General features: G+C 35.9%; 2 protein-coding genes across 13 annotated transcripts in view; both read left to right on the top strand.

Moving 5' to 3' along the window:
- Positions 1-5,540, top strand: part of LOC121322750 (protein ITPRID2-like) — a 36,023-nt gene extending 30,483 nt beyond the window's left edge. For 9 of the 10 annotated variants that reach the window (XM_041263013.1, XM_041263017.1, XM_041263015.1 and 6 more), the window contains 5 exons: positions 394-544; positions 1,324-1,389; positions 1,817-2,215; positions 3,512-3,624; positions 4,121-5,540. In XM_041263013.1, coding sequence (XP_041118947.1) covers positions 394-544; positions 1,324-1,389; positions 1,817-2,215; positions 3,512-3,619 — 724 coding nt within the window. In that variant the 3' untranslated portion in view covers positions 3,620-3,624; positions 4,121-5,540. The remainder of the gene's footprint in view (positions 1-393; positions 545-1,323; positions 1,390-1,816; positions 2,216-3,511; positions 3,625-4,120) is intronic. The other variant, XM_041263019.1, reaches the window with a different exon arrangement.
- A 5,631-nt stretch (positions 5,541-11,171) lies between these two features.
- Positions 11,172-26,887, top strand: part of LOC121323685 (protein phosphatase 1 regulatory subunit 1C-like) — a 32,057-nt gene continuing 16,341 nt past the window's right edge. The window contains exons 1-4 of one of the 3 annotated variants that reach the window (XM_041264878.1): positions 11,172-11,571; positions 12,549-12,609; positions 25,749-25,783; positions 26,383-26,449. In XM_041264878.1, coding sequence (XP_041120812.1) covers positions 11,491-11,571; positions 12,549-12,609; positions 25,749-25,783; positions 26,383-26,449 — 244 coding nt within the window. In that variant the 5' untranslated portion in view covers positions 11,172-11,490. Of the gene's footprint in view, positions 11,572-12,548; positions 12,610-25,745; positions 25,784-26,382; positions 26,450-26,887 lie in introns of all 3 variants that reach the window. The other 2 variants (XM_041264877.1, XM_041264879.1) reach the window with 2 other exon arrangements.

The raw sequence follows: 26,887 nt of genomic DNA, 5'->3' as shown, positions 1-26,887 counted from the left end.
ATTTTAGTCTTATTGGTATGTTCTAGGTGTGGAGTTTGAACCACATGGCTTTTATGTGTTCGGTTTGTGATTGTATTGTTTTTTCCAGGACCACCTTGTAAATGGCCTCTGGTTCAACAGTTAAATCTCCTGTTTTAAATAATGTTTTGCTGCTCCTGATTTAAATGTATTTGTTTTGCTATATAATCTAGCCTATTTGAAGTATACTTTAATCACACAGGAAGGCCTTGGAGTGTGAGGCTTTGTAAATGTTGTGTACGATGTAGGATGTAAATGTTTTGGTCCATTCATATATAGTATTGAAATGCCTCATATGTTGTACTTGAATCTTCTTGAGGAAATGTTGTTTAATGATATAGTTTTAAATGCACGTACTTTTGGGATGTTTTTTAGGGAAGAAGCCAGTCAGCTGCAGAGTCTGAGGACCGCGGTGCGCCAGGAGCTGCAGGAGTTGGAGCTGCAGCTGGAGGACAGGCTGCTGACTCTGGAGGAGCAGATCCACTCCTCACACCATGCCTCCCTGTACCAATCACAGATGACGTTTGTAAGTTGGCTTCTTCCCTTTGGTTCTGTTTAATTAAAAATGCTGGAATGAATGTTGCTAATTTGACGACTGATATCACCGTGTAACAATTTTTTTATTTTTTTTTGTTCCTGGGTAGTAAGTGTTATTTCCTAATTGCTTATGCCTCAAAAGTCTAGGAAATGGCTATTATTCCCCACAAACTTTGCTTTTGTGACCAGGACAGTGATATTTCAAAATATCACTATTTCCAATGGGAAAATGGGCAAATGTGTGTCTTTTTGTTCACATAGTCAGAAAAAAACAACATATGAATCCAAATTAACATGTATTTAACTGGATTAAAAAGATTTAGAAGTGAGTAGTTTTTTGAGATTTATGATTATACAGTATTTACAGTATAATCGTAAATCTTGAAAAACTACTCGCTTCTAAATCTTTTTAATCCAGTTAAATACATGTTTAATTTGGATTCATATGTTGTTTTTTTCTGAACAACATTAACACTTACTACCCAGGAACAAAAATTGTGTTACATAGTGTATTTAATACCAGGTCCCTTTAGTGTCTGCTTTCAGTAAAGGTGATTTAGAGTAGAGTAATGTCAATCTAATTACCTTAAAGCCTAGTCTTGTATTAGATCAGGTTTGATGGGAATTAATGCTTGCAAGTTTACTATAAAACATTTTTTTTTTTTTTTGTAATACCCAAAATTGCATACCATTTATGTATTGTATGATGTGGACATGTTTTTATTTTGCGAGAACTTAACTAAAGAACTGCTACTTTTTTTATTCTAGGGAATGCAAGAAAGTAGAAGTATGGATTGCTTGTCTTGTTCATCTCCAATTAATATAATTGAACCAGTAAGTTGATGCGGTTTTTAATACTAACTAGGCGAGGTATCAGCTATGTGAACTGAGGCCAGTGAAATACCCCAAATATCTTATTTGCACAGCAGTTTGACATATTTAAATATCTTGTTACCAGGTACTGTATCACTCAGGATAAGATATAACCACTCCACTGTAACTGCATTCCTGATCTCGAACCTTAGTTACAGTGCATGTTCTGGTTTTCTAAGTATTTAGATCATGGATACCTAATTTGTGCATAAAGCTTAAATAATTCTGCTTATGGTTCCATGTTTGGACAGAAGGGAGGGCTTTCTTATCTAGAACAGGCCAAGCTTGAATTCTTTGTCCTTAGATTTTAATGTTCCGTCCACCTTGCTAACTCTTATGAATGTGGAATTTATTTTATTCCTGAACAGAATTAATTTTTTCATTATAGGTCACTAAGCTTCTACGTGAACAGTTGCATTTGAAATCTGAACTTTGCTATGAGGACCCAGCAGGAGATTACTGCAGCAGTGCTACACCTTCTCTGGCCTCAGAAGCATCTTCACGAGCCTCCAGCCCTTCTCAAACAAACAGGAACCCAAGCTTCCCGTCCAGGCAGACCCAGAAACCACACACCCCTGACTGGTCATTGCAGAAAATGGAACGTTACCGGGCTTCTGTCTCCCTCACACCCTCTGCACCAGTTAGGCCTGGAATGGAGAACCATGTTCATGAAGACGAAGAAGTAGAAAACCTAAGGGTGGAGCTGGCTGCCGTTGCTGCTTTGTCTGCAGAGAAAACTAGAAGACATGTGTCAGCCAGTCCTGAGCTGCAGCAGGTTTTAAAGGAGGTGAGCCATCTTGTGGGGTTGGTTTGGAGGTATTATGTTGTGTAGGTGGTAGGGAATATAAACTGCCCTTTTTGTGGTTTTTAATGTTGCACTACAGCTTCAACTCAACAGAACGATTTCATGCAGGTTTAGGGAAATTGACACTTGGATAAAATGCTGCAACCTGTGGTGTTTTTTGTTCATGGGGAAAGTATAGAGGAGGTTCTTCTCGGTACCTTGATAGTCCAGTTGTTTTGAGGAAATGCATGGTTTTGTAATGTGGATGTCTATTGTAGGGCACATGGTCAATCCCCAGCAGTTTAGAGTTTTACCTTTTTAACTGCCTGCTTATCTAAGTCTAGGAAACACTGTGGACCACCTTCAATTCTAGGGAATATATTAACTTGTAGATACAAGGAGAGACCTGTTTGTTTTTATGTGGCAAATAGCACATGTAGGTGCTGGAGTACAATACATTGCAGAGCAGGTCAGGTATAATGTCTGATACTTGATTCACATTACACATTAAGTGCCTTTATTGACTGACCCTGAATTATTTTGCCCCTTTATAACACTGTGCATTAGAACAATACAGCATAAAGATCTGTTGTTTTTGTTTAAAGTACCATTACAAAGTATCTTGTATAAAGTACAATTCTGAATTGTTGATGTTGATCCTGTTTTGTTACATTTATGTACAGACTTGTATCTTGCTAGTGAACAGTACAACTTGTTCTTAAAGTTAAGGAGTACACCTACTCAAGTATGCTACACAAGCAGATTAACTTTGTAGTTTTTGAGAAATAATTGATGAATGGTGCATGAATCTTTTGATTTGTATATTGTTAAAATTATATATATAGCGTTTGAAATGAATTGTGAAATGCATGACTAACAGGTTTGGCTGTTTTTTATTGGGAGAATTTATACAATGGCGTACCACTGCCTTTAACCAGACTATTTGATTAAGTGTGCAAAGACATTTTTAGATGGATGTTTATAAATTTGGTAAGGACACTCTTTTTAGCTTTTTGTTGTGTGTGATTTATATGAGGCGCCTAACTTGAGAATTTTATATGTAGAGTTGTGGCCTCCTCCTTGGTTTTATTTCATTTTTTTAAAATATTTTTTTTTTATTTATAATTTTTTTTTTTTTAAACTGCATGCCTGTATTTCATAAAGCTTTACATGAACATTTCTTCCAAGAAGTTGTACAATGGTATTCTGTTTATAAAGATAGAACAACGTTTTCATTATACTGATTTAAAGCTGTGGCAGAGGATGTGAATTGCTGAAATATTTGTATCTGCTTTTTAGATCAAGGAAACTCTAGCTGAAGAAATAAGACGAGAGATTGTTAATGAACTTCTCGCTGCTGTGTCTTCCCCAAGTAGGTCGTCTGTGGTTAAAAGGGAGATGCCATAAACATGGTAACTATATATATATATATATATATATATATATATATATATATATATATATATATATAAATTCCCTAAGTAAAATATGTGAATCTACAGTACAGATCTACAGTACACTTCATGCATTACTATAAAAATGAATGTACAGTGAAAAAAGCTTACCTTATGCTCTGTTTGTTTTTGTTTCCTTCTGGTTACATCCTAAAATTCAGATGACCCATCAATCATGTAACGCCTGCTGTTTAGTCCGACAGCCACCAGATGTCAGTTTTGACAGAGTTCAAGCAGTGTAGCTTAACCAGGGTATTGAATAAGACTACCATTGTATTCCAGCTGTGACCTAGAAGCATGTTGTAATTAGAAAATGGAAGGGTTATAATGTTAAGAGAAATTTAATTGGGGTTACTTTTTATAGTGAGGCATGTTTTCAGTGGTTCTTGCTGTAATGGAATATAATGTTTGGTGAAATCATTCTCATTATTTTGTGTTTTTTTTTTTTTTGCAGTTTAACAATGGAAGATAACCCTGTGGAAGATACATCACTTGCAACACTGATCACTAATGGAATGCACTGATAACAACCAAACCTTTTTTTTTATTTTTTTAAATTTACTACAAATATAGTACTCCAAAGCTTCAGGACACTAATGCTGCTGTGATGAGCTACTGTTTAATCTAATTTTAAAAATCAAAATAGATGCAATTGTTCCTTTACTTGGATTAATTAATTTCCTGAAGATTTTATTTGTATTTATGTGATATTTGTGGTTAGTTCAAATGTAAATTCAAGATAAAACTTGAAAAGTTGCTTGTCTTGTTAGATACACATATATTTAAGCAAGGTGTCTACTGTAAGCTGCATTTTCTTCCTCTGGCTTCTTACAAATCTCACCTCAGTGAGGTGCTAGCTGTGCAATAAGTTTCACTCTGGACTTGAAATGACCAACTAATAACTGCTGTTCATTTTTTCCATGAAGTACCTTATTAAAGAATCATTAACTGACCCTTTTTAAAAGATAACTGTACAGTTAGAAAATATAATACAATAGACAGTTTGGTCCCAAAAAGGTAATTATATTAATTTATTTTCTTGTGTGTACTTCATAGCCTTAAGGCCAAATAAGACACTAAAATCAAATAAAATTAAGGTTGTCAAACAAAGGAGGAAGTTATTGAATAGATGCACTAACTGTTCCAGGCTGTCTTGTGAGCTTTTTCCACACACAAGCTTATAAAATTTACGTTGAGTGCACGGTCACGGTAACACCTAGAATGGATGTGCAAAGGGATCACTATTGGAAATGTCCTTTAGCACTGATTCTGACTGTTATCATTGCCCCTTCAGAACACTGATATTGTCATATCTTTCTGTGCTCCCGGTGTTTATAGTACACACTTTGAATTGTATAGTAATCTGTTCCCAAAAGGATTTGTCACAGTTGTTCTTGTAATACAGGAATATTATGAGAATACTTTTTACATAAAACCAAACACTCATTCAAAAATTCCAATGTAACCTAAGTCAATAAATGACTGTTTCAGCTTGTGCCTTCAATATTACACTGATGAAGGCCCTGGCTGTAACATGTTGACCTCTTTTAATTTGTTTCCTATAACTGTTCTTTTGAAAGTGGTCAAACTGATATTTACTGTTGGATGAGGAACTTGTTAGTAAAAAGTTAGGTTGTGGATTTAAACCCTGGTGTATGTTTAGTTCAAGAGCCACTATGGTTTTAGATTTGTTCTAAAAGATATTTTTTGTTTGTTTTATTTTATATTCTATGTGCTAGATACTAACCATTTTGTGATTTAAATGCATTTGTAAATGGAAAGCAATGTAAAGGGACATGTTTACCTTCGTCACTTGGGATGTATGAGGGCAGATTTATAAAGCAAAAATTAATAAAGGTTATTTATTTTGCATAGATCTTTTGAAATGTTTTTATTCAAGAGTAATCTGATCTTGCAAAACCTTCACTAGACATTGAGACACACAATGTGGATGTGGTTTTATTGGCGTTTTGTGAGGAGTACATTCTAATATTTCGTTTTAAACCAAGGTGTGTAATAAATCTAATTTCCAGCTTTTACCAGAGATCAACCTTCACAAAAGCACCATTTGTGGTTGGTGGGGAGTGTACAAAAGTGACGCTTACAAAGAGTCATTTGTTGTCCTTGAAACGCAATTAGAATTTAGTCAGCATAGTTCTTAATAGTAGTTGATAGTTAATGTAGACCAGATGGAAATATTCTGTCCACTAACATGGTATCCTTTCCCTTACTAATTGATGTGGACATTACTGAGGTAATGAAGTAAAGCAAACCTGATGATGCCTAAAATGGAGAGGCAATTTCTATTAAATTATGTGCCATTATGTCTCTCAAAGCCTTGGCTAGGTTTCGTTACATTTCCACAGCATCAATGTACTGTAGGGTATGAAAAGCCAAAACAAGCTAATGCATGTTAATGCTTACTACTAGCCCTCATATTTTTTTTTGCAGTCCATGTTGGCAGTGGGTAAATGTAGTCATGGATACTAAAGCTGGAAAAGCAGCAAATAGGGTGTTTTGGCACAATGTGTACTAAAGTAGGAACAGTTGCCTATAGTGAATAACATGTCTGTTTTTTTTTTTTTTTTTGTTTTTGTGTTATTTAGTACATGGTGCCCATTTGCTGTGATTCTACAAAGCACACCATGTTCCAGTGCTCTGTGTAAGTGGTTGTTGTATTTAAGTGGTGGATATATAATATATATATATATACCATCTATATATATATATATATATATATATTATATATATTTAGTATATATATATATTTATATATATATATATATGATCGTAAAGTATTCCCCCCCCCTTGAACTTTTCCACATTTTATTGTGTTACAACATGGAATCAAAATGGATTTAATTAGGAGTTTTTGCCACTGATCAACACAAAAAAGTCCATAATGTCAAAGTGAAAAATAAAATCTACAAATTGTTCTAAATTAATTACAAATACAAAACAGAAAATAATTGATTGCATAAGTATTCAGCCCCTTTGCTATGACACACCGGTGCAACCAATTGTCTTTAGAAGTCACATAATTAGTTGAATAGAGTCCACCTGTGTGCAATTAAGGTGTTTCACATGATTTCAGGTTAAATACGCCTGTCTCTGGGAGGTCCCACAGTTGGTTAGTACATTTCCTAACAAAAACTACATCATGAAGACAAACATTCAAAGCAAATCCGGAATAAGGTTCTTCAAAAGCATCAATCAGGAGTAGGATATAAGAACATTTCCAAGGCATTGGATATTCCCTGGAGCACAGTAAAGTCCATTATTAAGAAATGGAGGGGGGATGGCACAACTGTGAATCTGTCTAGAACAGGCCATCCTCAGAAACTGGGTATCCAGACGAGAAGGGCATTAGTCAGGGAGGCCACCAAGAGGTCTATGGCAACTCTAAAGGAGTTGCAGTCTTCCGCAGCTGAGCTGGGAGACACTGCATACGGCAACAATAGCCCAGGTGCTTCACAAAACTGGCCTTTATGGGAGAGTGGCAAAAAATAAAGCCGTTGTTGAAATAAACACAACAAATCTTGGCTAGAGTTTGCCAGAAGGCATGTGGTAGACTCTGAGACCAAGTGGAAGAAGATTCTATGGTCTGAGGAGCCTCATCGCTAAGCGCTATGTTTGGTAAAAGCCTAACACTGCACGTCATCCTGAGAACACCATCCCTACCGTGAAGCATGGTAGTGGCAGCATCATGCTATGGGAATGTGTCTCTGCATCAGGGCCTAGAAAGCTCGTGAAGATAGAGGGCAAGATGGATGCAGCAAAGTACAGAGAAATCCTGGAGGAAAACCTGCTGAAGTCTGCAAGAGACCTGGGATTTGGGAGAAGATTCACCTTCCAGCAGGACAATGACCCCAAACATACAGCCAAAGCCACACTGGAGTGGCTTAAAAACAAAAAGGTCAATGTCCTGGAGTGGCCCAGTCAAAGCCCGGACCTCAATCCAATTGAGAATATGTGTAAAGAGTTGAAAATTGCTGTTTTCCAAAGGTCCCAATCCAACTTGATGGAGCTTGAGCAATTTTGCAAAGAAGAATGAGCAAAAATTGGAGTGTCCAGATGTGCAAAGCTGGTAGAGACTTATCGAAATTGACTCATGGCTGTAATTGCTGCCAAAGGTGCCTCTACCAAACATTGACTCAAGGGGGTGAATACTTAAGCAATCAATTATTTTCTGTTTTGTATTTGTAATTAATTTAGAACAATTTGTAGATTTAGTTTTTTTACTTTGAGATTATGGACTTTTTTTGTGTTGATCAATGTCAAAAACTCCTAATTAAATCCATTTTGATTCCATGTTGTAACACAATAAAATGTGGAAAAGTCCAAGGGGGGTGAATACTTTTGAGAGCCACTGTATATAAATATAATGAATGTGTGTATATACATACATACATACATACATACATACATACACAGTGCCTATAGGAAGTCTATAGCCCCTTGAACTTTTTTCACATTTTGTTGTGTCAGAGCCTCAGAGTTTCATGCATTTAAATGAGGATTTTTTTCCACTTCTCTACACACCATACTTCACACTGTTAAGGGGAAAAAAGTTTTATACTAAACACAAAACTGAAAGATCATAATTGGGTAAGTCTCCACCCCCGAGTTAATACTTGGTGGAAACACTTTCGGCAGCAATCACAGCTGTGAGTCTGTTGGGACAGGTCTCTACCAAATTTGCACACCTAGATTTGACAATATTTGACCATTCTTCTTTACAAAACTGATCAAGCTTTGTGAAGTTCTTTGGGGAGCGCTGATGGACAGCAAGTTTAAAGTCATGCCACAATTTTTCGATTGGATTTTGGTTGGGGCTCTGACTGGGCCACTCAAGGACATTTACCATTTTGTTCCTTAGCCACTCCAGTGTAGCTTTGGCTGTGTGCTTTGGGTCATTATCATGCTGAAAGGTGAACTTCCATCCCAGTTTCAGCTTTCTTGGAGAGGGCAGCAGGTTTTCCTTAAGACTTTTCTATACTTTGCTTCATTCATTTTCCCTTCTGTCGATGAGAAACATCCCCATAACATGATGCTACCACCATATGCTTCACAGTAGGGATGGTGTTCTTTTGGTGATGCGCTGCATTGGGTTTGCACCAAACATAAAGCTTTGCATTTAGGCCAAAAAGTTCAATTCACCTGAGCTAATTTAGGATTGCTATCACAAGGGGGGTGGACACTTATCCAACCAAGCTATTTCAGTTTTATTTTTAATTAATGTTCTACAAATTTCTAGAATTTTTTTTTTCACATGGAAGTTGGGGGGTAGGATGTGTAGATAAATGAAAAAAAAAATATTCCAGGCTATAAGGCAACAAAAGGTGAAAAAGAAGGGGGTGTAGACTTTCTATAGGCACTGTGTGTGTGTGTATATATATATATATATATATATATATATATATATATATATATATATATATAAAAATCTCTATCTAATTCAAATTTTTAATTCAAATAAACAAGACATTTACTTAAACAGTACATGGAAATGTATGACTCAACGCTGGACAAAATCAGGTTGCAGATAGCCAATTTTTAGTTCTGTTAAATAAGTACTTGGATGTTAAACAGTGGCTTTATTCAGGTTTGATACACATTAGTTCACCTTGCAAAGCACTGTAAAAGGTGACTGTTTCATAATATTGGAAGAAACTTAAGGTAGGCAAAGTGCAGTTCTAAAGTTTTTACTTCTGAAATACCTACTTACACAAAGGTTCCTAGAAAATCTAACATTCTGTGTGAATTTATTATGGTAACTGGTAAAAAGAATTCACATACATCACAAACACACAACTGGAACTGGGTACCTTTTGAAAAAAAAAAAAAAAAACATCTAAAAACCATCTACCAGCATTTGTTATTCCTCTTTTTTGAAAATACCAATTCTAATATGTAAAAGCAATCTAGCTTATAGCCTACCCACAACAACAAGGCCTGTACACTTCTATAATCTTCTAGATATGTAAATATTCGGATGAGATGCTTCAAACAATACATTGGAACATTTTTTCTTCCCTTCTAATATGGGTGTTTGTACGACTCCAGACCCTTTTTCTTCTTTCAATTGGCCTGATTCATAGACATGGTAACTTCAGTTTCCTCCCAAAAGGTAAAACATCCCTGCATTATATCTCTCTTCCCGTTTAGCGGCAGCTTCAGTTTCAGGAATTATTTGATTTGACGCTCTGTAAGACACATCGCAAACTGGAAAGCCACACAGTTTTCGCAGCTTCTCAGAATGCATCTCCGCCTTCGCTTTTAGATTTAATCTGCCACCTTGTTGTGATTTTAGTCCTGGACAGCTGAATAACTGCTGTATGTTGGAACTATCTGTTTTCATAATTCTTCTAAACTAAATCACATTGGCACAGGTAATACCTGAGAAGCTAATAAGGAATAGCATTTAACTTTCTGAACTATGCAAAAACTGGGGTAACTCTAAGATAAGCTTTATTAAATATCTGATTCAATAGACAATATAGCCAAAGATTTAACAGTTATTATCCTTCATTGGAAGGATTTCAAAGAGCATGAGATGGGGGGGGATCCTAAATAGCTGTAATAACAAATTATGTTTTCAAACTAACAACACTCGGCTGACCCCTTTACAGCTCACGTTACTCACGTTCTTCAAATTACAAACCACAAATTCAACACAGGCATTGTAGCAAAAGTAGCCTTGGGAAGGTAAATCGATGACCAATTGGTTCCCGTAGTTTAAAGCCAGCTCACTGCGTGACTAAACAGCAGGCAGCAGGTGTTGCATGAACCTGATTATACAGGGGTATTTAAAGCCGTGCAGCTTCACTCCAGGCACGGGGCTGTGTTTGTATGGTTACGGAACTTGATTTTTTAGGGAAGCTAAATGTTATAGACTTGTTAGTTTCCAGATGTATTTGCTGAAAGTATACAATATTTATGACAGACACATTTATGACAAAAAAAGAAGGGGACTCAGAGTTTATTGTACTGTAACCTTTCAATCTGTTTACCTAATGTTTCATGAATGAGCTCAGTTTTGTATCACTCTATCATTTAATACAAAATTCCACTGAAATAAAAATGTTTATGTACTAGAGTGACTTAAAATTTAAAATGTGTTGGTTTGTAGATATTAACTTGCAATTGTACCACAAAATAAGCATCATTTGCTACCGTGGTAGTAAAGTAGTTAACAGTAAATGAACTGAAAGTGTCCCTTAAGATAGTTTGACCTTTAATGTAGACCTTGAAAAGACTTCTTCCTTTTTGTGTCAAACACAAGGGATTAGTCTCAGTCACATACTAGTTGTAATATCTTGTAATGGCATTGCCTCCCCATGTTACACACATGCTAAAAAAAAGCTTCCTGAACTGTGTTTCAATTATTAATGATACATCAGCAGTACCCAAAGGGATCTTATATTGCACTTTTGAATGGGCTGCTAATAATCCAATACACAGATTGGCTTATTCAAATCCCATGGCACCTGACCGTTCAAGGCCAGCAGTGCATTTGAAATGAGCCTGTGTATAATTCCTGACTGGAGTGTAGCTACACAATTATCTTTTTGTTCCTTGATGGTCGAGCGAGGGAGTTCTCTAGTGTTGCAAGAAATCAAAAACAAGGGCACATAACTGGATGTGGAAGGAGCTCAGTTCATGCTGCTAGGAAGTCTTTTACTTGCTGACTAGGGGACTTGAAGGCGGGCTGTTCGCTGGAGAACAATCAGTGTGTTCTTAAGGGGAGAGCCAGAGGATAATTCCTGGTAACTGTTCTATCTGAGCATTCTTGGTGGAGTCTCTCCGCATTCACGTCTCATTATGGAGCCCAACAGTCCCAAGAAGATCCAGTTTGCTGTGCCTTTGTTTCAAAGCCAGTTGGACCCACAAGCAGCTGAACAGGTAATGGACATAAATATTACAATTTAACTGAAAACAGTAGTTTGTTTGTTAATAGGGAATTTACTTCAACATAAACAACTGTGTGGGTCTTGCCTTTTACAAAACATACATCCTGTATATAAATTTAAAAAGTATTTCCATGATTTTATATAAGGAAACCAATTTAGTTGGAAAGTTGTATGTAGCCTTTGAAACCAGTAAATAATGATAATAGTAATAACAATTCAAAAAAAGTAATATGATGTTAACAAAAAATGTTTCTTTTCATTTATTTTCCTGTTTATTTTTTAAACATTTTTTTTTGTTCTACATAAAAATCCCAATCTTCACCTGTGCTTGATTATACCCTGTGTGTATATTATGTAAAATTACACAAGGGTGACCTGAAATTAAAGAAATAAATACACACAGAAAAACAGTAATTATGGACAAACCCTGGGAAGATCACACACCCATCATGGATTGCATTAAAGTAAATCATTTAACAATGTTATATATGCATGCATATATTTCTTGACAACTTCTCCTGCCCCATAATATTTGCAACAGTTTAACAACAGTCTAATAATAGTTTAAAATGTTCTGACTGAAGGGGATATATAAAAGTCATGAAACAGCTTGTACTAATCAGCTCATCACACTTCATAAACTTGCTTGTTATTTTCAAAGGGGATCTAAGGAAGTATTTTCTTTTTAAAGCAATCAGTATAATTAGCTTCAGCCCATTTCCCATGGAAGGTGCATTGTGAGCAGTCTACCTAAATTGGATTGACAGTAATGTGTTTAAGGCACAGCCAACTCATTGATTGCCATTTTTTACAGAACAAATACGTATATACACACCTATATACACCTTTGAAATCTCAATTTCAATTCTGTGGCAGTGTTTAACAACTTAACACGTTTAAGAAAATAAAAACAAAGAGCTAATCATAGATCAAGACAAAGGCTATTCAAATTCACTCTGTCTTCCACAGATCAGAAGAAGACGACCCACTCCAGCAACACTGGTTATTTTCAGTGATCAGTCACCACCAGGTAACTGATACCATGGAAACTGTATGAGCAGTGTTTCTGTCCAAGAGCACAGATGCTGAAAAGTGACTGTTTTAAGTATTTAGATAACCCATTTGGAAGAGGTACTTTTGTTGCTGTTATCATTATGTAACATAATTTGCACTTCCGGCAATAAAGTCTTCACCATATTGCAATGTATGGGGTATATCACCAGAAAAGGTTATGGAAGTCATTGATCTTCGAAAGTCATTAGAAATGGTTTCTAAGTACGATGTTGAAAGTTTGTGAAAGAGGATAAAAGGATCCATGTGTTAAAGAAGAACGTGACCTGACTCTCAATTAGTAAGGTTCTAATTAACTTGTAGTACAGTCTATGCCGTATAAATGTGTTTTCCAAGAAGGTAAGTAAATGTTTGAATACAGTACCTATGTAATGTACCAGCTAATTTTTTTTTAGCTGTGTTGTTCAATTACAATTTTAGGGTTTGATTGAAAGTATATAGTGACAGACTATAATAAGTTGCATTTTGCTGATCAGTGGATGTTCCATATATAAATATGGTACCAGAAAACAACACAGCATCAGTCTATCTCTCTTTGGGTTAGCCAAACTTAATTTGGTTATTACTTTTAGCACTTGGACCTTTTCATAATTCTCCGCGAGGAATAATGCGGTTCCAAATATATATTTGTGTGTACTATTTTTCCTGTAGAAGAAAACGTGGTTTATAAGATGTAGGGCAGGCAACAGTATCATTATACTGCTGGGTAAGCAACTATATATTCCAAACACTACAGGCACCTTATAATGAAATCTGGAGTTTCAACATTTTTCTTGCAGGGGACATATAACCTGCACCAAGGCATGACGTTGGCAGTTAGAGGATGACCATTATGGCTGCATGCAAAGAGATTACTAGTAACTAACCAAGTGGAGTTATTTTCGGTAATGTGTGTGGGTGATATTTTTCAATCTAGATTGTAAACAGTGTCCTCATCTAACATAAGGCTTTTAGATGACATCATTTTTCTGGGAGGATACATTTCGATTGCTCGGCTGCATAACACTGATGGATCCCCATGGGATCGGAGCTCACTGACTTTTCGTGAATCATTCAGTTAAGTGTCGGCTTTTCTTTGGACTCCCAGCAGCTAACAAAACAAGGCAGTTAAAGGACATGGCTCACTAGTCTCCCGTGTTTTGGAGTAAAATTAAATATTTAATGACTATGGTGTGAATATAGGAAGCCAAATATCGACTCATTAACAGCTACAAAAGAGAGCAAAAAGAGAGCAAAAAGAGGAAGATTCTTGCATTATATTAAAACTTTACTGAAACCCCAATCTAATAGATACATAACAAAAAGGCATGGTGTAACAAAAAAATGTACATTTTTTCATGTTTGTTCAAAACAAGTATATGCATACTTGTTCCATTGTAATATATTGATACTTGCCGGTGAGACTCCAATCGATGCAAAAATGGGAAACAGCCTCTGGTGTGACTTTAGGAGTCTAAATGCATTGGCATTTTCGGCCTATTGTCATAAATAGAACAAAGTGTCCTTAGTACTAATTAATGTCCATAGTGATGACTGGTTATTCTGCTCAAAGTAATTCTGTTTATACACTAAGCTGCCAGTGTCTGTGCATTTTAACAGGTAATACAGTACCTGCTATATTATTGTTCAGTTCAATACTAAAATTCTCTCTCTCTCTCTTGAGAGAATTCTCTGAACAGATGTTGAAACATAATGAAGGGTCCAGAAGGTGCTGCTTTTAACCTTTTAGGGTCCGCCAATGTTAAATATCCCGCCAGCAACCTGGCCCTTTAACTCTTTTAAATTGAGAAGAGGATATTTAAAACGAGGTCATATTTGTGTATTCCCGGTTGATGACCATATTAGGAGATAGCCTTGAACGCGAGTGTTGGAATATTGCTGTTGCGCTGAAGACAGACAGACAGGCAGACAGACCTACCTCGTTGCAGTAAACAAACATTTTTACACAAAATATTTACAAAATAAGATAAATGGCGACATCGAAGGCACATAAAGGCAGTCCTTGCACTTACGACACAATTTGGTTCGGGAAGGTCGCGATGTAAGTCGAAGCGTCGTAAATCGAAGCACATTTTCCCAGAGGAACAATGTTATAAATTGGTGTTACGTATCTGACTTTGTCCAGATAATATATTTTTACAAAAATGACCCGTTAAATTATACTCATGCAAATATTAATTTAACTCTTTACACTTAGCCCGGTGGGTACGCGCATATTACCCAGGCATCTATATTGCTTGTTTAAAAATACAGAGTAAGGACTTTCCAATGATGTATTCAGTGTGTGTATGTGGTACTCCTGGTCGGAACTACGATTGCCAGAAGTTAAGGCCCTCATCATGTGACAGAGTTCACAGCTTATGTTTCGTTTTGAGTTCATTGCTCTTATCAGACATTGTTAAGGGCAAATAAATTCAAAACAAAAAAACACTAGTCTGAGTCAGGGCGACCACGATATGTATTGCAGTTTGGACGCCGAGCATGTGCGCATGACGTGTCTCGCCGTATCGATATCGTAAAGTCGAAGCAGGGTAATAATGTAAAATAGTCGTAAGTCGAGGATCGCGAAGTATATATAATATTAATATTTTTGCCGTGTTTGTGGATCAGATGCACGAGACCGGAGCTTAGGGTTATGTTATATACACAATTTGTTAAAAAAAAAAAATAAATGTTCGCTATATTCCTTACATGTTGAACTCAGTGGGCTCAGATTTGAGCTGGCCATGCTAAAATATTTTTTTACAAACAATAAATTTTTTTTTTTTTTTTTTTTTCTAAAAAGCGTCTCTTTTTCTGTGGTTTTTGTATCTGTATTGAACAGGGTGAGTTTCAGACTATTTCACTTTTTTTTTGTAACGAAAGCCTAGTTTGTGCACATTAATTTCATGTATGACCTGTACCTGTAACCTTTATAGTTGACTAGTTAAAGCCACAAATCTAACAACAGTAAAAAAAAAAAAAAAAAAAAAAAAAAAAAAAAACTAAAACAAAACAGACAAAAATAGCTCAGACCCTACAAAAGCACTTTTTAAAAGTCGTTTTCTACCATACATATAACAAAGCCTACCTATCAAGATCATGTACTGGAATAAAGTTAGATCTGATAATAAGATGAAACAGGGATAATTTAATAGTTAATGCTATTTTTTACCCTTGCATACTGTAGTTTACTATTGTAAAGATATCAAAGGCAAAAAAAAAAAAAAAAAAAAAAAAAAATTAAAGCTATGATGGATACACATGTTATTTGATCAGGCATACATTTTAAAATTACAGTTTTTGCTTCAGTTATTACCAAAGGCAGCTTGAGAAGTTGCATATATGTGTATGGTGCTCAGCTTATGTAGACTGAGACATCACCCACTAATTCAGTGACTGACCTTGCACATTCTTCTTTAGGTCCTTAGCTGTTTGCTTTAACCATTAGCCTGAAACTGCTTCATTTTCAACACTTATAAATATGGCATTGCCTTTGGTGGCATGTAACTGACTGTAATCATGTTCAATATTTAATTTTTATGACTCAATTTTCTATAAAACTACAAAGCATTTGCTTTCTAATGGTTCTGTAGGGCGGCAATGCATTTGCCAATTCACTACCTGATTCAAAAAGGGGACTTGAAGACGCTTGGTACTGTAGATCTAAACCATTGACCGTCCATGTCCTAATCTACTGCCACAAAGCAGCCAATATTCGAAAGGTAGATACACCTTCTTGGCTTCTGCCTGTCATTTAAATGTTACTTAAAGCCTACAAAATTCATTCAGAAGACTTGAGTTGCTACTCAAACAACAAAAACTTCTCTTTTCATCAATCTTCTCTGAAAGAAAATTGCTGTAGTGGGTGGCCAATGCCTGACTATTTTTTGGTTTACTGTTGTAGATAACAAGAATCTTTCTCTTTGTTAAACGTTCTAGTGCTTTCTGTCATTGTGCTCTTTTTGGATATTTTCTCAATTGCTCTTTTGTCGTCTATGCAGCCATATTTTGAGAGTTTATGTAAGTTCATCTCTTTCCATACACTCTCTTGTTTACAGAACTTTGTGCCGGGACAGAGTTTATTTATTAGTTGATATGCAGAACCAATGCCCCCCTAATATTCACAGTTTCACTGTCCACATGTTTTGTGGTATAACCAATAAAATACAAACTTATATTTACTTTTTCCATCTTTGTGACTATAGGAATTTACACAAATTGAGCATTTAATTTACAGAATAGTGCACTTTGTGGATTTTGAACTATATCTTGTAGACAGAACCTACTCTACACAGACAGTGTTGAATTTGTCACTGGTACCGATTTAGCTATTTTTGTCCAGAAGAGAATAAATGGCAAATACATTAGTTGTATTACTGTATTGAATTCACAGGATGCCAATCTGTTCTGACACCTTTGAGATTTATGGTGCTGGGCACAGCTTACAGTTTCCTTCATCTGGAATAGGGTTTGTGTGTTTGTAGGTTCATAATATACCATTTCTTTAGTGGTATTTAATTTCCTTTGCATTTTAAATCCTTTCTGATTAAAAAAAAATAACAGCGCTGAAAAAACTGACCTTGAGTTATAGACAAAGAGAACAAGATTAGGTTAAGGAGATATTTAAAAGGAAGATATTCTAGAAGCATCCCATTATTATTTCAGTTAAAGGGAAGCTATTGAGTTGACATGACGTGAGCAGTTTGTCTGTCTAGAGTAAGAGCTGTAGAAGCTTCTGGAAACAGATACAGTAGTTGCTCAGTGTGTGTAGATAGCCCTGGAGCAGTGGATCACCAGACTTCTCTACATCCTGCATCCTGCTTTGATTTGCTCATCTTCTTCTGTCATAACTTCATTTCTGGAAACTGAAGTAGTGGGTCCCTGTCAAATAAAACTGCTTTTTAATTTAATTTCAACTCAATGCAAATGGATCAGTATTTACATTGCTATGACACGTGTACATTACATTATGCAAAACCACTTAGATAGCTTAAGGGGTGTTGAACCAAGGTAGATTTAAAGTAAAGTTTCTTCACACAGTGTAAGAGACGCTGACTATTCAATCATCAGGCTTTCTTAAAATGTGAGTAAAAAGACAAGCTACTACCATGTAATTTAATAAGTATTCATAGTTTTCACTATGAGTGCCTTTTTTATTAAAAATATACTGAACCGTTATTTGGACTGGAAGAAAGTGGGCGGCAAAGAAAGCTGTGGAAGATGCAAAGGCTGCCTTTCGAATCGGTGATATCGTGGGGCAAGTTCAGCATTGAAGAGGGGTTTTTTCTCTCAGTCCAGCTCCTCCTACATGGCACAAGGCAGCCCCAGCTCAACAGAGGAAGCTGGTAGTCAATGAGGTGTAAAAGCAAGAAAGGATGAGGTGTGTAAAGGCCGTTTCCCAGAATGGGTAAGATAGGAGAGTGGAACAACATTGGCTGGCAAGGCCTATGGACAATGGAACAGAACATGATCAGTTTCCTCATCAGGTCAACATATGATGTTCTCCCATCACAAAAGACAACATTCCTCCCCCAGGAGAGCAAACACTAAGAAACAGTGTTAAAACCAAGCATCACCCAGGACAACTGGAAGCTTCTAGAAACTGGAAAATTCTGGCAGATGTTGGTCAATGGCTTATTTTTCCACCTGTGATTGCCACCACTAACCTTCGACCAGATACTGTCTTGTGGTCTGGATCAGCATGCCTTGTTCACCTGGTAGAGTTAACAGTACCACAGGAGGATGCTGTAGATGAGGCGTACGAGAGGAAGAAACTGCAGTATGCTCAACTAGCCGAAGATGGAGAGTCCGGGTTTACCCAGCGGAGGTGGGTTGTCATGGATTTGTGGCACACTCTATCACCTGGTTTCTCAGAGATGTTGGATTCAGTGTCCAAGGGTTGCATCACACAGTGAAGAACTTATCTGAAGGAGCAGGAAGGAGCAGCAACTGGCTGTGGTTGAGACGGAAAGATTCTGGTTAGGGATCAAAAGCAGAATAGAAAGAAATAAATGCTGATGTATGGGTAAGTATGCTGAGTTGAGTCGGAGATGGAGGGGGTGATGCTGGGTCGCCAGAATCACCATAGAGCCCTCTTGAGGTGTTGTGGGCTAGTCGTCGAAATACAGAGAATGGAAGGTGCCTACTTGAAGACCCCAGAGATGTACCCTGCTTAGCTCAATCCAGATAGTTGTCATGCTGATGCTCTGAAGAGACCGCACTGTGGTTGATTCTCAGAGCCAGCTTCATAGCCGTTGTGTGTGCTGATGCGCTGGGGAGGCAAAATAAGCTGATCCCTGGAGCCAGCATTACACTTCAGCCATCAACACCAGGCAGAAGGATATCTACATCATCAGATGGAAGGAAACGCAAATGGATGGAGACACAGATGGATCATGTTAGTTTACTGCAGAGCTGCGTCTTAGTTGGTGCTTATTTTGGCGAGAGCAGAGTTCAAATCAGCATGAAGTTTTAACATCTACTCTCAAGTAATGCAAATCTTGGAGTTATATAAAATAGAAAATATTATAAGTTTTTGCTTCAGCTTTTTTTTCAACTTCTGACACTGTGACATCATCAGAATCTTAATTTATTTTAATGTAATTTCTTACATTCCCATGGGACAGTGTTTCAAACATATTTAAACCACTCTATAAGTACAAACGAAATGTATGGGTGTTACGTGGAAATGCAGTTGTCATTCACAATTCAACTGTTGTGTCTGAGGGGGCATAACAATTACCTTTAAATGGCGTGATAGTTACATGGATGAATATGGGGGTTGCAGCTTCACATCGTTTATTTTGGTTCATGACAGAGAACACAGTTCTGGAGTGTTTAAAATGGCCTTATCTTGGCAAAAACCCTTTTATATTAACAGTCAGTTCTAGGTAGTTACAAAATGTCTGTAGAGAGAATGTCTTGTGATTAAGATTGACAGCACTTCAAACGAGTGAAAACAGCAATGCTAATTTAAAACAACTTACTAAGGCAGCTGTTAAATAGGTCTTTGCATCATTTTAGATTTGCTAATGACGATTTAAGGGAAAAAAAAAAAAAAACTAGATAGAAAAACTATTGATTCCTGCTTTTTTTTTTCCATGATTTGAAAACTGCTGTAAGACAACTGAATATTTTTACATTTGTTATCCAAGCTGAAACACACACCAAGTATGAAACATATGCTCCTAGTCAAATACCTCAAGATATGTTGTGACATAAATAAACAATTTATATATATATTACATTGTATGTGTTGAATGGAATGCCTAAGATGCAATGTGCACAGCATGTGTGTGCTGATTAAACAAGCACTAACTGTAGTAAAACATTTTATCATTACATATTACTTCTACAAAATGAGATGGCTTGTCTGTTTAGTGACTCTAATCATGTTTATTTCCCAAACATTATTATACTGAATCCATGTATTTTTCCATTAAAATATCAATATCAGTCAACAAAAAACAAGGAAAAAACAAACACAGGATGTCCCGAGAAGCTTTTTTATGTGTGTCATGTATTTTTCTTTTTTTTCCTTTTTTTCTTTATTTTAAAATGGACCAAGCGGTTTTAAGGCAGCTGAACACCTTACAACAGATAGCTTTTGCCATGAAAAATAGTACATTTGTGTGTCATGCTGGCACACGTTAGCTAATTATTAAACATAATATTTTCAAACATTCTGAAGAAAAGAATGGTAATAATTAATTGTAATGCTAATAGAAAATAGAATAAATTCCTGCGACCAGTCTATAATGACAGTTTTGGCCACCTTCACATTATAAGATTTCTGATACAAATCCACAAAGCAACCTGTTACCATGGCTACTAAATGCTTTTAGAGTCAGTTCTAAAGGTGGGTGCTCTTTTTGTTTCTGCAGTTTCTAATGGATAAACAGCTATACGAAAATATAGCTTTCAGTTAATATAGTATTACCAGAAAGTTACCTGTTCTAATTGGCAGTGTTTGACAGCTCCTTTAGTAAAAGTGTGTTTTTTTATTTTATTTTATTGATTTTAGTCTTATAAATCCTGATTTAAAAAGAGAAACAACCACAAAGATGTAAATTGTAGTTCATTTTCATATTTGAATCATTTAAAGTTGAGATGTTTCTAAATACGTACTTTTTACATGTTGTTTTTGCTTTTTTCTTTAACTGAAATAATGCAAGTATGTTTGAGAGACTTGAAAAACTTAGGTTTTACAATAAAAGACAGTTCAGGAAACACATTCTCAATTATCCTGGATTAACAAGTGGGGTGAACAAAACATGATTCCAAAGACTGTAACAGACGTATGACTTTGCGTTCGGTTTAGATGGAAATGTTCGGCTATTTTTACAACTAATTCCTATTAAACAGATGGGGAAACAGATCAACCAATTTCAGTATCAAGAGTAATTACATACTATATATGGGTCATTAAATATATAAGACAAAACTGAGGAGCAGAAAGACAGCAGGGTCACCTTGCTCAAAGTAATGGTTATGAGTTTCACAGCCAGTACTTCCATAACATTATTGATAGACCTATTGTATCTATTTTTAGTTTGTGCCCAGGAGACTAATTCAAGATCAGTTGTCAAGCATCTGAAAATTGGATATGCAAAAGAAACTGCCTTAGGGAAAGTTCTAATAGTTTAATCTGTCTTTGTGAAATAATGCTCATGCTTGGATTACAATTTCTACCATAGTGAGTGGAGGGCATTAAAATAGCTTTCTAGACACAGGGTGTCCCATTAACTGTTAGGGGGTTAACTAACGGCTGGTAAACAGAAATCCACATTTTTAAGCGCAAAATGAATTAAATAATTTTAACAGTATTTATCAAGAAAAAAATATTTAGTTCTTTCTAAGAGGCAACTAAGTTGTATATTCATAGTTTTATACTGTTGCAAAGCCATGTTTGCATAGATGCAACTTATATTGTGAGCATTGTGTAGAATAGCAGTCTATTGTAATAATGGCTGTTGGGAGATGTGGGGTGACACTCCATGGTTGCCACTACTGACAATGGTCCAATTTTTTTTTTTTTTCTCTCTATATATTTAACTTTAAAGAGTTACATTAACAGCAAGATTAAAAATAAAATATGAACAGACAAGTGGGAAAAAAATATATAAAAATCAATACCTTTTTGCAACAATCATTTTAACTTGACCTAAGGAAGAGGCAGAGCTTTATATGTACAGCAGCAATACATTTATGGACATTTTAATTTAAAAACTCTTTATTTATTTATTTTCTTCTTTTTTTTATTACACTGTTTTTCTCCCAATTTGAAATAGCCAATTATTTTAGGCTCAGCTCACCACTACCACCACCGCGTTGACTCTGGAGCAGCGAAACCGAACGCACGCTGTCCTCCGAAGGCTTATGCCGTCAGCCGACTGCTTCTTTTCACTTTGCAGGCCCACCATGCAGCCACCTCAGAGATACAGTGTCAGAGGACAACGCAGCTTGCAGGAAAGCCTGCAGGCACCTGGCCAGTCCACAGGGGTTGCTGGTACTCTGTGAGCCAAAGACACTCTGACCGACCTAAGCCCTCCCCACCCGGGTGATGCTTGGCTAATTGTGCGCTGTCCACGGTCGGCAGTGGAATAGCCTGGACTCGAATCGGTGACCTCCAGACATAGGACGCATCCTGTAGCCCTCGCAGAGTGCCTTTGATGGATGCGCCACTCGGGAGCCTCTAAAAACACATTTTCTAATTTTATGAGCAACTTCAAAATACTACTGATATATTTGTGTTTTACTACAGACACTTGAAGTTTAAATTATGCATTTTGGAAGTCTCTGTACAAGATGTAAAACTTACTCTAATATGAACCTCTGCTGATATCCTGTGCCTCAGAATTTTCTTTTCAGCTCTCTGGTTGTATGTTACCCAATCACAAACTAACCGGCACGTGTGGCCATCTACAGCCAATCTATTAGTGCTTATGTCGCCGTAAACAGAACATATAATGGATACAAATAAATTGCAGTCTGGTTACCGTTCTGTGCTCATTTGTATTTGAACCATCAGTCAAAAGGTTTTTCTTTCTCTGACATACACTTGGAGACACATCATTCCTGAAGACTCAGGCTGTACTGGAATCATTTTGTTGTCTTCTTGATTCAATAAGCTTCTATGTCTGTACCACTGTTACATGTTTCATCAATTCTGAACATAAAACCCTGCCTGAAATAAAAAAAAAGCCTGTTTTAAGTGTATCAGTTATTTCGCAGTTAAGGAAAACTGCTGAAATCCCATAAAAGTGAATTATATTAAAATACTGTACATTCTATAAAAAAGTTTTTTTTTTAAATCGTCATAAATTCATTGATGTTTTCCAGCAGAATTTTTATTTATTTATTTTACCAATAAGAAGTCTTCTCTACACGTCAGTTTAAAATAGATGAGAAAAGCATTACTGGTATTTAAAAAAAAAATGTGACTACCATTATTTTTGGATGCAGTACAAAGACATTGCTTGGACCAGTGTTGGTCTGGGGGTGTCCTAGTGAAATCCCTGATCTACTATCTTGTTTCCTGTTTCATCCACTGCAATATACTACCATATTATTATAGAAAAAATATATATGTATATGGTTGAGTGTTATTGCTTGTATCATATGTGTCAGTGAAAAAAAGGCACAAGGGTTTCTACCATTTTATATTGTCATATTAGTTGTTTAGGGTTGTCCTGGAAAAAAAAAACATAAAAAAACACCCCACAATTGCACTTAAAATCAAATCTTTAAATCTGCTGAGAATTTAATTTTGAGTTATCACTCCTCAGTTACAAAATTAACATCAATGACATTTTATATGCTCCATGGCAATGCATTCCCCCATACTGTACTTTTAACTAAAATGAGCAACATATTCTCTCCTGCAATGTTCTTACACATAAATGTAATTATGCACATCCTAATTAAATGACAACGAGGATTGTTTTGTAAATAGTGAATCCCCCCCCAATGCCTCATGCTCTCATTTCCATTTCCTTTGCTTATTTTACAAATTTAAACCCCTTTATGTGAGTTCTGCATTATTGCCTATTGTAGTTCCTGCTGTGATCATGAGTCATCATGTTTTGCCCTGTTAATGACTATTTGCTTTATTTTGTACAATGACTGAATGGGTTGTTTGAAACCATAATTCTCCAGGAATAGGTTTAATAGGTTGAAAAACTATTTAAAGCAAGCTCCTGGTACTGCAGCTCTGTTCAGAGTGCCTAGGCTATTCTGCTCCAGTTGAAATGTACCTTATGCACATGGAACAGTAAAACACACACTGGCATTTAATAAGGGTACTTGCAGTTATACACTTGTCATTATAATCATGTCTTTTCTGAAAAATCTTTCTGATACTTTTATGCACAGATTTCAAAAGGATAGGGGTCAATGTAGCTGAATGTAGTAGTTATCCGTTCTTTCACCAGACCTAGATAATTAAATTCCCACAAAACAGGAGAGATGGATTAGGTCTCCTCAGATTGTGAAAGTATTGTGGTAGGACACGTTAACTAAGAAGTCTGTTGAATAAGCTGACATGTGAGATTTTTTAGACTTAGTGTTGTTGGAGCAATGCAACTGGTCAATGCAGTGTGGGCAGCAGCCTAGAGCCAGGTCCTTGTTTTTTATGTGGCTCTGTGTCTGCAAAATCATCTTTAGTGAACTTCAACAAGACTGTATTAAGACTCAAGGTTGTTGCCCGTCTTTTGGTCACGTTTACCATTCAGTGGAGTGAGACAAAAGAAAATTATTTTGGTGGCTTGGGGGTCATAAAGCATGCTGGGAATTCAAAAACAGCCTTTCTAGTTATTTATGTTGCCTCTTAGGTACACACTCCTCATTACATTTTACCTAGAGCACTGCACTTTACCACATCTGTGACGTTGAAAATTATTCTTTTTTAATAAAATATATATAATATATATATATATCTATATATATATATATATATATATATATATATATATATATATATATATATATATATATATATATATATATATATATATATGGTTGGTTGAGTGTTATTGCTTGTATCATATGTGTCAGTGAAAAAAAGGCACAAGGGTTTCTATCATTTTATATTGTCATATTAGTTGTTTAGGGTTGTCCTGGAAAAAAAAAAAACATCAAAAAACACCCCACAATTGCACTTAAATTCAAATCTTCAAATCTGCTGAGAATTTAATTTTGTGTTATCACTCCTCAGTTAAAAGATTAACATCAATGACATTTTATATGCTCCATGGCAATGCATTCCCCCATACTGTACTTTTAACTAAAATGAGCAACATATTCTCTCCTGCAATGTTCTTACACATAAATGTAATTATGCACATCCTAATTAAATGACAACGAGAACTGTTTTGTAAATAGTGAATCCCCCACAATGCCTCATACTCTCATTTCCATTTTCTTTGTAAGTCTTGTCCCTGCAGAACTCTTGCTTCAGTAACAGCTGAGCTCCTTTGGCAGTTTGCTATTCAGTTTAGCACAGGAATCATTGGGAAATGGAGCTAAAGGTGTCATTTACAAAAGGACATGTGATTAAAATATTCAGCTTCTTATTCTGCAACTTAAAGGGCATTTCATCACTGCCTGGAATGGTTGGCTGTGATTCCTCTTGTTAATTATTTGCATTATTAATCTATATATTTTTTTAAAAATCACTTTCCGTTGCAGGATACATATTACATAGTAATAGCTCAGTATTTTTATAACTTAAAACTATAACTATAAAAAACATATTGGAATAGTAACCATGTAAGTGTAATGATCATTTCAAGGGGACAATTAGAAGATTTGCACTCTGTAAGCTCTATGACATTAATACAAAAAATACATGACTGTCATTACTAAATAGTTAGTCAAATACAAATTACAGTATACTGACCGTATAATTATTTTGTTTTCAAAGAATATATATTTACCTTAATCTATGGGCCCTAAACCTAAAACACAAAAGTGCAATTCTGTGGGTGTTTATTCATCCTAGTGAATTGTGTATGCTAAGTTGGCAAGGTAGGATCTGTTCGGGGCATCTACCTGAGACACAGGTGCATTGCAATATTGGTTCAATGTGTTTTCTAACTGACTTCTTTTTCTTAGAAGCAGATGAACAGAGGACGGCAAACTCACAGGGACAAGTAAGTTATATAACTTGAGCTTCTCGAAGTTCTGCACTCAAAATCATCATTAACATATTGTTTTCAGAAAGAAAAAAAGCTCAGCCGATAAAGCTAGCAAATTAGAAATAAACAACTTGCACCTTTTAAGTCATGGGTTTCTCGTCAGGGTTTTTTTTTTTTTTTTTTTGTATTTTTTTTTTCACAATTGTACAGTAATCCTTTTTTTTTCCTTTTAGAAAAGAAATTGCACTATTTGAGTCATGGCAACTGGAGTACATTCCTTTGAGAATCTAGCCCTCTATTTTCAACCCCAGTGCAAAAGTAATTTAGTGTAAATAACAAAAAGAACAGTTGGTAATATGATACAATTGATTACAATAGGACCTAATTTACAATTAAAAAACTATGCATATGGGTGAATTGCTGTTTTTTTTTTTTTTTTTTTTTTACTGCTCTGGGATAAAGTCTTAAAACATGGAGCCCTTTGTACCATTTATATGGTTCCAGCTGATGCATTAGATATAGAGTTGTTATTGATTGAGTGAAATGTGTCTTGCCTGAAATAGCAGCAGTTGAATTTGATCTCCTTCTGAACTGTTTTCCATTGTGTCTGCCAGGCAAAGAGTGCTGAGATGTCTCCCAAGCAAAGAAAACAGAGTGTGTACAACCCTCCCACTATGAAAGGTACTGTCCAGGTACTGCTCCTTGAAGTGCTTCTGCATGCGCCTTGGAGTGTTAGTGTCTGTCTGCTTCACATCATCCAAGCAGGGAGGTCTAGTTACCAGCTGTTCAAACTTACCTTGGGAACAATTGGTTATCGGTACACTTTGCCCTAAAACCCTATATTATTGTTTATACATTAATATTATACATTACAATTCTTTTGTGTGAAATAAAAAATAATAATATTGAGACGATAAAGGGCTGGATTCTAAAGCTATTGACTTCAAATTGTCTTGTGAAAGTAATTAAAAAATAATGACAATTTGAATTAAATTACTTTGAATTTAGTCCAATGTGTTTGCAGGATAAAAAAAAAAAACAACCCTTTGTCATGGTAAGTTGTGGATCAAATGTGTTTTGCCATGCATTACACGAAAGTAAATATGAACCTATTTATGT

Source organism: Polyodon spathula, chromosome 11 (assembly GCF_017654505.1).
Source record: "Polyodon spathula isolate WHYD16114869_AA chromosome 11, ASM1765450v1, whole genome shotgun sequence".
NCBI lineage: Eukaryota > Metazoa > Chordata > Actinopteri > Acipenseriformes > Polyodontidae > Polyodon > Polyodon spathula.
Note: the sequence above shows the minus strand (reverse complement) of the source record. Positions and strands in the feature narration are given on the sequence as shown.